Source organism: Rhineura floridana, chromosome 6 (assembly GCF_030035675.1).
Source record: "Rhineura floridana isolate rRhiFlo1 chromosome 6, rRhiFlo1.hap2, whole genome shotgun sequence".
NCBI lineage: Eukaryota > Metazoa > Chordata > Lepidosauria > Squamata > Rhineuridae > Rhineura > Rhineura floridana.
In genome coordinates, this window is record NC_084485.1 from 70,246,701 (window position 1) to 70,256,889 (window position 10,189).

Here is a 10,189-nt window from a genome sequence, read left to right on the forward strand (position 1 = left end):
TGTTTTTTCTGGTTCGCTCTGAGTTGTTGGTTACTGTATAGGTTCCAAGAAGTCTTCCTTACTCCTTCTTAACCAGATCATCTTATGTAGTAAACATGTATAGGCAAAGCTAGAACAGTGCTGCTGTTCTTTAGTTTTTGCTACATCTTAGCTTTGCTTTATTGGATTTGGGAGAACATCCTCCACACCTGCTTCAAGTATTGCGTGTAGAAAGACAACATGAGCTTAGGTTACTAGTCTGGGATGTTGGAGAACTATGACCAGTGTACTACAGTATGTACAATCTTCCTGTTTTGGGTGCATGTCTATTGCAAACCATGTAACCTGGAGCAACTTCTAAACATCTTGAGACTTTTGAGTTCTTGTTCTCAGGTTTCTAGTCCTCATTGTCACAGAAAATTAGTGTAAAATTGAGGATTGTGGAGACTGGCTCAGAATGGCATAGGCGTTTGTGTGACCTGTACTTTCTTGGTACCCTCTAGATCTTCCCTGCACATGTATTCCTTTCTTTCCTCTGTTTCATCAGTTTCATTAATTGCTTGTCAGGGTTAGTTATGGATTCTTTCACTGAGCATCAACACTTTTCTATATGAATTGCTTTGTCACAGCACTGGTGCTATATCACATTAACCAGCATGTGACCCCCACAGAGTTGCCCCCTATGCTGGCCTTTCTCTTGCGTGCAGCTCACGGGACATTTCCAAGAAGCTCAGGATCCTAGAACAAACGTTTATGCTCAGAAATGTGCTTTGAAGGCTCAGTTTAAATCTTTGTGGCTGGCAAAGGCAGTGCTATTCCTGTGTAAATACAGCACTGGTTCAACATAGTCACATTATAAGGTTAGGGTTAATTTAGAAAGCTGTCCATCAGTCTTCTCTACACCTGTAGCCCTCCAGATGCTGTTGGACCACAGCTCCCATTAGCCCTAGCCAACATAGCCAATGGTCAGGGATGATGAGGGTTATAGTCCAGCAATATCTGGAGGGCCAAATAATACCCCTCCCCCCCAGTTCTACATTGACCGGCAGGACCTCTCCAGGCTTCTAGACCAGGATCTTTCCCAACCCCACCTGAAGATAATGGAAATTCAGCCTTGGACCTTCTTTGTGCATCCCTGGCTTTCTTTTGTTGTTGTTATGTGCCTCCAAGACGACTACGACTTATGACGACCCTATGAATCAGTGGCCTCCAAGAGCATCTGTGATGAACCACCCTGTTCGGATCTTGTAAGTTCAGGTCTGTGGCTTCCTTTATGGAATCAATCCATCTCTTGTTTGGCCTTCCTTTTTTTCTGCTCCCTTCTGGTTTTCCCATCATTATTATCTTTTCCAATGAATCATATCTTCTCATTATATGTCCAAAGTATAACCTCAGTTTCATCATTTTAGCTTCTAGTGATAGTCCTGGTTTAATTATTGGTCGTTTTCACAGTCCAAGGTATGCGCAAAGCTCTCCTCCAACACCACATTTCAAATGAGTTGATTTTTCTCTTATCTGCTTTTGTCACTGTCCAACTTTCACATCCATACATAGAGATCGGAAATACCATGGTCTGAATGATCCTGACTTTAGTGTTCAGTGGTACAGTTCACAAAAAAGTAGCTTTCACTTCCCATGCAGAAAACCTCTCAAATCTTCTGAGTTTCCTCAGTCGATCCTCTTCCTTTCATCACTTTTACTTCCTTTTCCTTCCCATGCAAATTAGCCAAGAAATTTTGAGTGGCCTTTGTTGAGCCCTGGCTGTTGTTGGGTGGAGATTTTAGAGGCCACGGTTACTGGAACCGTCTTGGGGAAGGAGTGTTGGGTGTTGCTATTTTTACTTGCCACATCCTGTGTCAATTTCTAAGAACTGAATGTGGATTCTTTGTAAGATTGTATATGTGACAGGATCCTGTGAACAGACCCAACCTCAGGGAGCCTGCGGGGGATCCAATCAGATCCCTGAGACTCCGCAACACAAAATGTCAGTTTATTATAAGCTTGGGTAAGAGGGTGACCTTTGGCCTTTAGAGGAGGAGGTACAGAAGCTCTGGGTCTGTTGGGGCTTACCACCATGACTCACTGCAAAACGAGAGGGGTTTCCTCATCTCAAATCATTGCTGTACGCAGCTTCTCCCAAATTTAAGGTCAAGATTTTCCCTTGCATTAATGTAATTGCATTGGCAGTAACATTCTCCAGAGCTCAGTCACAGGTGGTCTTGCACATTCAAAGTGTGGTGGGGCTGGGGTGGGGTGGACAATGACAACTACTGAACTCTTTCTAATGCAGCCTTTCCCAACTAGTGGGCCACCAGATGTTGTTGGACCACAATTCCCATCTTTCCTGACCATTGGCAATGCTGGCTGAGGCTGATGGAAGTTGTGGTCCAACAACATCTGGTGGCCCACTAGTTGGGAAAGGCTGTTCTAGTGTGACAATAATACTTTACACTGTCTTACTGGAAGAGCAGGCAGTAGGGTGATGTCTGTAGTAATTCCTCCACTCCAGTCCCTGACACTAATATTCCATGCCGGAGCAGGACAGAGCAGCACTTCCCTGCAAACAAGAAGTGGCAGGTGTGGCGTGGCGTGGCAGGCTTCTCTGTTGCTACAGTCCCTTCACGTACAGCCCTTCTTGTCTCCTGCTACAGCAAAGAGGAGTCCATATTGTCTTATGCAAAAATAGAAATGGACTGCCTTCAAGTCAGTTCCAACTTACGGCAACCCTATGAATAGGGTTTTCATGGTAAGCGGTATTCAGAGGGGTTTTTACCATTGCTTTTCTCTGAGGCTGAGAGGCAGTGACTGGCCCAAGGTCACCCAGTGAGCTTCATGGCTATTATGTGGGGATTCAAACCCTGGTCTCCCAGGTCGTGGTTCAACACCTTAACCACTACACCACATTGGCTCTCATATTGTCTTATAGCAGGCAGGAAAGGGAGACAACAGACAGGAGCAGCAGCTGTATGCTCTCATTACCTTGCATTTTACTTTTAAAGATATAACCCATAATCTTAGCCTTCAAACCCTGTTCTAGAAGGATGAATGGCTTACACTGTGGTGTAGATTCATGGAATATAATGTGAGCTTTGTGTAGTGGGGGGATGGGAGTATGAGGGGTTGAGAATCTTGTATGTGCAGAGTAGTAACAGCGAACTAGGGTTGAAACCTACATCTTTCAGGTACTTAACATAGTAAACAGTGATGTGGGGTGGAAAACATCCCACTGCGTTATTTTTAAATGGAAAATTTTCCATTTCTTAAATTCGCTAGCAACAGTGATGGGTGCTAATTGCAAATATGTATTAGACAAGTGTGGTAAAGTTTTTAGCTTTGTTTACTGAATACAAGTAATGCTAAATTAGACTACTCTCTAGGGCAGGATGAGGAAATGGGCCAGATGTTTTATCTCCACACATCCCCACGGACCAAGTTTAACAAGTGGGCAGGGCATCTACCTGTCAGTCACTTGATGTCATAATGACATCCAGTGATCTGTTTTTGCCTGTGCAATTTGAAATCAAACTGCATAGGCAAAAAAGTGTGTGCAGCGCTTCCCAAGCATCCACTGTGAACTGATTATTGCTGCTTGGGAAGTGCTGAGCACAGGGCTTGCAAAGCCCCGAGCACAGGGCTTCCCAAGCATCAGTAATCAGCTGATTAACGCTACTTTGCAAGCCCCTGAGCACAGCAGTTGTAATTCAGTGTAAGCAAGCATAAAGTGCTATGCACTGGGGCAAAAAATTCTAACTTCACACATAAGGTTATGGGGTCTGAACTGGCGGTGACTAACCAGGAAAGAGATCTTAATGTTGAGGTAGATAGCTTGATGAAAATGTTGATCCAATGTGCAGCAGCTGTGAAAAAGCCAAATTCTATGTTAGGAATCAGTAAGAGAAGGACTGAAAATTAACGTGCTAGTATCATAATGGTATTATACAGATCTGTAGAATGACTGCCTTTGGAATACTATGTTCAGTTCTAGTTGCCACATCTCAAAAGGGATATTGTAGAGCTGGAAAACATTCAGAAAAGGGCAACCAAAATGAGCAACTCCTCTGTGAGGAAAGGTTACTTCTTTGGCCCTTTTAGAAAAAAAGGGGGAGTATGATATAGGTGTATAAAATTATTCATGGTGTGGAAAAAGTGAACAGAGACAATTTTTCCTACTCTCATAATACAAGAACTGGGAGTCATCCAATGGAATGTTTGAAGATTGAGGACAGACAAAAAAAACACTTCACACAGCATGTAGTTAAACCACGGAATTAGCTCCCCCAAGTAATTGTGATGGCCACCAGTTTGATTGCTTTAAAAGACAATTAGGCAAATTCATGGATGGTAAAGCTGTCAGTGGCTACTAGTCATGATCAATATGTTCCACCTTCACAATCAGAGGCATGTCTCTTGAGTAGCAGTGGCAGTGGTTGGGGAGAGTGCTGTTGCATTCATGTCCTTCTTGCAGGCTTCTCATAGGTATCTGGTTGGCCACTGAGAGCTAGATGAGCCTTTGGTCTGATCCAGCAGAGCCTCTTCTTATGGGCTTAAGAACTGCAGGCTGAGAGTAGCTAGTTTACCAACTGTGCTTAAGGGCACTTTGGCAAGGTGAGGGGCAAGTCCTCCGTAAGAATCCTTAGATTTGTCTTTGGCCTTTTAGAATCCTGACTTTGAAAGTACACAGTAATCACTTAATAGAAGTATGCAGAATGCTGTGGAATATGATAGGGACAAGGTGTCATAGAGTGGAAATACAAGTTTCCCCTTCACTTATTTATTGTTCTTCAACCAGTTACTGATCCTTAAAGAGGACCTGTCCTCTTACCCCATTGGCTGCTAAGGAGTTTTTGGTGAGGTACTTTGTCAAAAGCTTTTTGAAAGTCTGAGTACAGAATTTGTATTTAATATTTATATCGCTTAATGCCAAAATGGACTTCTAAGTAATTACAGGAGTCTAAGCAGTAAGCTGGATCACCCCTGTCCATATGCTTGCTGACACTCTCAAAGAACTCTGACAGGTTAGTTAGGACATACCTTTGTGGTGGCCATATTGGTTCTTTTTCAGCAAGACTTGTTTTTTTGTATGTTTCTTTCTTTAATAATACTTTCCACCAGTTTCCCCAGAACAGATGTTTAACTAACCAGCCTGTAATTTCCTAGATCCCCTCTGGATCCCGTTTTAAAAACTTGTGTTACATTAGCTACCTTGTAGTCTTCAGGTGTAGAAGCTGATCTCAGGAACAAATTACATATTTTTATTTGAAGATCAGAAATTTCATATTTGAGTTATTTAAGAACTCTTGGGTGGGTGACATCTGGATCCAGCAAGTTATTAAGTTTTCAGGTGTCTTTAAGACCTAGAACTTGGATCTCCTGTTATCACTATTTACCTCAATTCTTCAGACTCCTTTCCTCCAAGTAGTTTTCTCTGTTGTTTTGCCATCCTGGGAGTGTGGTGGGAAATCCCACCTCATAGGAAGTAGATTTTTAGCCTGGAGGAAGGAAGTAATCCAACTTCTACTGTTCTCCCATTAACAAGAACATAAATTCACCAAGTAAGAATTTCCTTATCAGCTTCAAAGTGGCAGGGCTAATTTACTATCAATTTCTTTGATTCCAATTCTTTTTTCCATTGATGATTTTTTTCAGTTTTTGATATTAACTTTCATAGTTAGTATTTCAGTATTCAGTATCAGCAAGTCTAGCAAACCACTGAGTACTGAGCACCACTTTCAGGTAATGTTCTATGTGACAACTATCTACATGCACTGGAAATTCTGAAACATCAGTAAATATTCAGGTGCATATTAAAGTTCAGTGTACTAGACACAAGCAATACAGACCACAAAGGGATTGCTATCCAAACAGTATGTAAAGGTACAATTATAGGGTGATAGAACCTGCTGCAATCCATGTTTATCAATAATAATACACAAGAGCACATTGATTTACAGTTTGTTTTGGTGCCTGGTCAGGTATACCACCTATATAAAATGCTTGAGCCGGGTATCAGGAATAATGTATTTCTAACTTTACTTCATAAAACCTTCCAGTTCGTATATATCTGAGAATCCTAGAATAATCAGAACTATACTACTCTAGGATGCTGGTTGCCCTGCAGACTCTTTGTGTGATCTTGAAAAGGCAAGTTGCTGTGAATGAGTCACTGGAGCTGAGAGCCTTCCTTTAGCACCCACCAACCAATCAGAAGCATGAATACTTTAGATGTTTGATGATGCTCAGTTAATATGAAGTTAATAAGATGGTGAAAGTAGGCAAATGACTCAGGTGAAAAATGGAAATAAATGACTCCCCCCCCCCCCCCCGCTCTCTCCTTTTTCCAGGACTGCCTGAAAGCTTGTCAGGAACAGATTGAAGCAGCCTTGGCAGAGAACCTGAAGCAGACCTCTCAGCCTCAGCAAGAATACAGCTGTAAGATTGCAGTTTACCCAGATAGCCAGGAATTCAGCATGACCTGTACACCTACGGATGTCACAGACATCAACCTGTGACCAACCCCTCCCTCCAACCACCCAGCTTCCAGCAAGTAGAACTTTACACAGGAAAAGAAGAAGCCTCCCAGAATATTCTGCTTGTGCCTGTTATCACTCATAATAAAGGAGTGGAAGAAGATTACCTTGTGAGCATAACCTTTGTAATAAGACTGCATTGGATTTTGGTCTTGGAGGAATTGGGTGGAACTCAAAAAGGGAATAGGCCTCTTGCAGTTGGACTTTTTCTGTCTTGCTAGCCTGGTTTTCCTATGATTGGGGGAGTGTCCTGTGGTGGTTGAACCACACTTGAGCTTGGGAGGAATGGGTGAGTTTAGCGTCAGTTCAAAAGTTCTTCAGTTTGGTTTTGCTTCCTTGGAGGACGCGCTGCTATCACTGCTGTTTTGTCCCAATCTTTGCTGCATGCCTGTTGCATGTGTGTCAAGAGAAGAAACGCACTTTCGTTACATAAACCACCTTCACCTTACATGAAGAAGTTTGACATGTACCTGAGACCTCCTTGGCTGAAACTGCTTTGCTCATGCTGCCATGTATGGGCACCTGGTAGAGAAACCAAGCTATATACACATGTAGCTCTGGAATCCCCTGCCAGCTTTATTCAAGACCGAGGAAGTCTTAGTTCTCCTTGGAAGATTAATAGTAGCACAATCCTGTAGCCCTCCAGTCTTTTAGCCCTTCGGGGAAAATGAGTGGGTTTTGGCTCACTTTTTGTAGGTGCTTGTAAAGTGCTGTGTGCCGTATGAAAGCTTGAGGGGTAGTGGGAAAGAAATATGTTCACAAAAGGCCCAAGGGGAAAATTTCTACTTGCTGCACCGAGTTGCCTTTTCTTACTCCGGTGAGATCCATGAGCTACTTTATTTATTGTGAGGACTAAACCTTACAAAACTGCAAAGCAAGATCAGAAGCTCAGTAGAGTATGCTGTCCTGATCCATCTCTTTTGCCATGCAAAAATAGTGCCTTATGGTCTTCCTTGTTCTCCTTCATACCTGTCTGGGCTGCTTAATTTTGAGTGTGTCAAGGTCATTCCCAATCAGTGTACACCCAACAAGTGCTGCTATATGTGTATGTGCAAATCCCTCGTCTTCACTGCCAAAATAAAGTTTAACAAGTGCAGGACAGCTTCATGCAAAGGATGGATGATGGAGAAGGAGGAAGTCCAACTATCCAGCTTATCGCCTGCTTTTTATAAGGGGGTAAAAGATGTCTCTCTTTCCCCTAAGAGTTTACAATATAATGAGCTGCAGACTGCACTGGAGTCAAGAGTTGTATTCTTGTGTTTTGTTCAGGAAAATGTGTTTTTCTTAAATGCTGCTTTTATAAGAGATCACCTTCAAAAAACCTTTGGTGTGGGTGAACTGTAGGGATGGGAGCAAACTTTGCTTTTTGAATTCTAGTGGTATTTCATTCTTCAACCCTCCAGCTGGAAAAGAAACATGAACTGATGCTACCTAAAACACCACTAGAGACCATCACCTTTGCCAACAAGAAAAAAGCTTTTCGCTCTCCTTTTTTTGCCTTTTCTTTTCCCTCATTGTGCTTAAACTGATTAGTTATAATTAAAGTACCATCAGCATTTCTGATAAATGAGATGTCACTATCTGTTAGATTAAGTTTGGAGATGAGGGGAATGCATTTTATATACTTGCATATATATTAGAGCTTTAAATAAAGTTTGTCGATATGATATTCACCATCACTTGAAATCCTATTGTTAGGAAAAATCTGGTATTTTACAATATTGCAATAAAATATTTTTAAAAACTGGCACATTCTTGCCTTCTTTCCCGGGCAGTGGAAATTAAGACAGAAAAGAACCAAATGGATCTAGAATGTAGCTTCTTCCTTTAGGAAAGCCTGCTTTTTCCACAGGGCCTGCTGAGAATAAAAGACAATAGCTCTTTCTTGATCACTGCTTCTAAGAAGTTTGTTCACTTTTAACAATTTGAATCTGACAAGCTGATTTTAGAACGAGTAGCTGGGTTGCTTCTTGGCTGTGAAAACTTTGTCCAGCGGTTTGATAGCAAGTGGTCTAATAGTGGCTTATAGCAGCCAGTATTATGTCCACTATATATGTGTGTATACATCTAAGACATTGTAAAAAGCAACAGTACTTGACATTTCAGTCAGTACAAAATGCAGCCAGTAGTTTACTAAGTGGGACACTAGCTGTCAGTCTGGTTTGCACACACATTTCAGAATGGTGCCGTTAATCTATAAAGCCCTAAGTTGCTTAGGGCCTAGGCTTCTTAAAATAAACATTAGCTGCTAAACCCAGCATTTATAATTGGAGGCTCTTCACATCTACCACTATCTGAAATTAAACAGTATACAGAGCCTTTGGCTGAGGCAACCTGGTAATCCCCCAGGGATGTTTGCTTGATGCCACCTGTGATGTCATTGTATCAGCTGAAGACATTTTTGTTTGCAGATATTTTCCAGCATGCACGGTGGTAGTTTTCAAGTTTTATCCACTCTACTGTATTTTCATGCTGTGACATGGCTTTAAAAATGATTTTTACATTGACTTTTACATTTTGTACACCACCCCAATAGTCTTTTTCTATAGGGAAGCCTAAAAATCTTTGTAACGATGTAAGGTTCTATGAGAAATCTGCCTTGGGTGAGAGGTTTCAAGAGCTGAGTAATGTGTGGTTTAGTTCTGCCACCAGCTTTGTTACTGCCTTAAAAAAACATTTTGAGACCTCTGTTTTGGAGCATTCATCTTGGTTTCCTAAATAATTGTATAACTGGTGAACGCTTCCAGTTCACAGGGAATGAGCAGATCTACTCAACGTTGTAAATTGCATCTGGGCAGTGTTTCTCAACCTATGGGTCTTGGCACTGCAACCCACCACCTAATTGTGCAGTAGCCTTTCGGTCAGGTAGGCATGACAGCAGCACCTCTCTGCAAGTGCAATACATAAGCATGTGCGAGAGCAGGAGTTGGTTAGGGGCAATAGTGAGCAAATATTCCCCCCTCAAGGTGCATAGTATCCCTTCAGATGCACAGAATTAGCTTTACATGAACATTTTTTTCACTCCAGTACGTAGAGCAAACATCCACATACGCTACCTACCTCTTCACATAGGGCTGAGCTGAAGTGGGGCAATAAAAAAGTGTTTGTTATAAGGCACTGTATATTCTATGGGGGATGCACACCTTGCACCAAAGAAAGTGGGAATTTGGGATGGGAACAGGGAACACGTTAAGCGTGGAAGGAGAAGGGGAGAAGAAATGGCAGACAAGTAAAAAAACCATGTGCAGGTGGTGGGGAAATAATAAAAATAAAAGCGTCTACTTAAAAGAGTCTGGATAAGGAAATTCTGCCTAAAACAAGATGCCAGCTGCCTAGGTTAGGCTATGCCCCAAAATATGACCTACAAATAATTTTATAAATAGCTACAAACAAATGTATAAAGTAAGAAATAAGGAAGCTAAGTCATGATACCTTCTGAGCCCATCTCTGTATTTAGCTATGCAAGTTCCTGCCATGAAAAAAATCAATGTGCCAAAAAGTAGCAATTTCCAAAGAGGGATTAATGTCTTAACTGCCAGCTGATTATGCCAATCTCCGCCTCAATCCACTTTTTAAGTGGCTTCACCCTTGGACCACCATTTTGTGACTGGTTTCTGACAGGTGAGCCTTGGGAGCAGAAAGTTTGAGCACTCCTACATTTTTTGACTAGTTTGCATCAGTAA

The 10,189-nt window shown here is 41.9% G+C and overlaps 1 protein-coding gene across 2 annotated transcripts in view; it reads left to right on the forward strand.

Annotated features, from left to right (window-relative positions):
* The window catches only part of CCND3 (cyclin D3), a 30,874-nt gene extending 22,618 nt beyond the window's left edge, over positions 1-8,256 (forward strand). Inside the window, exon 6 of one of the 2 annotated variants that reach the window (XR_009763493.1) lies at positions 6,321-6,409. Coding sequence is in view for 1 of the 2 variants with exons in the window: in XM_061632258.1 (XP_061488242.1) it covers positions 6,321-6,488 (168 nt within the window). In the remaining variant the exon portion in view is untranslated. Of the gene's footprint in view, positions 1-6,320 lie in introns of both variants that reach the window. The other variant, XM_061632258.1, reaches the window with a different exon arrangement.
* The last annotated feature ends 1,933 nt before the right edge of the window (positions 8,257-10,189 follow it).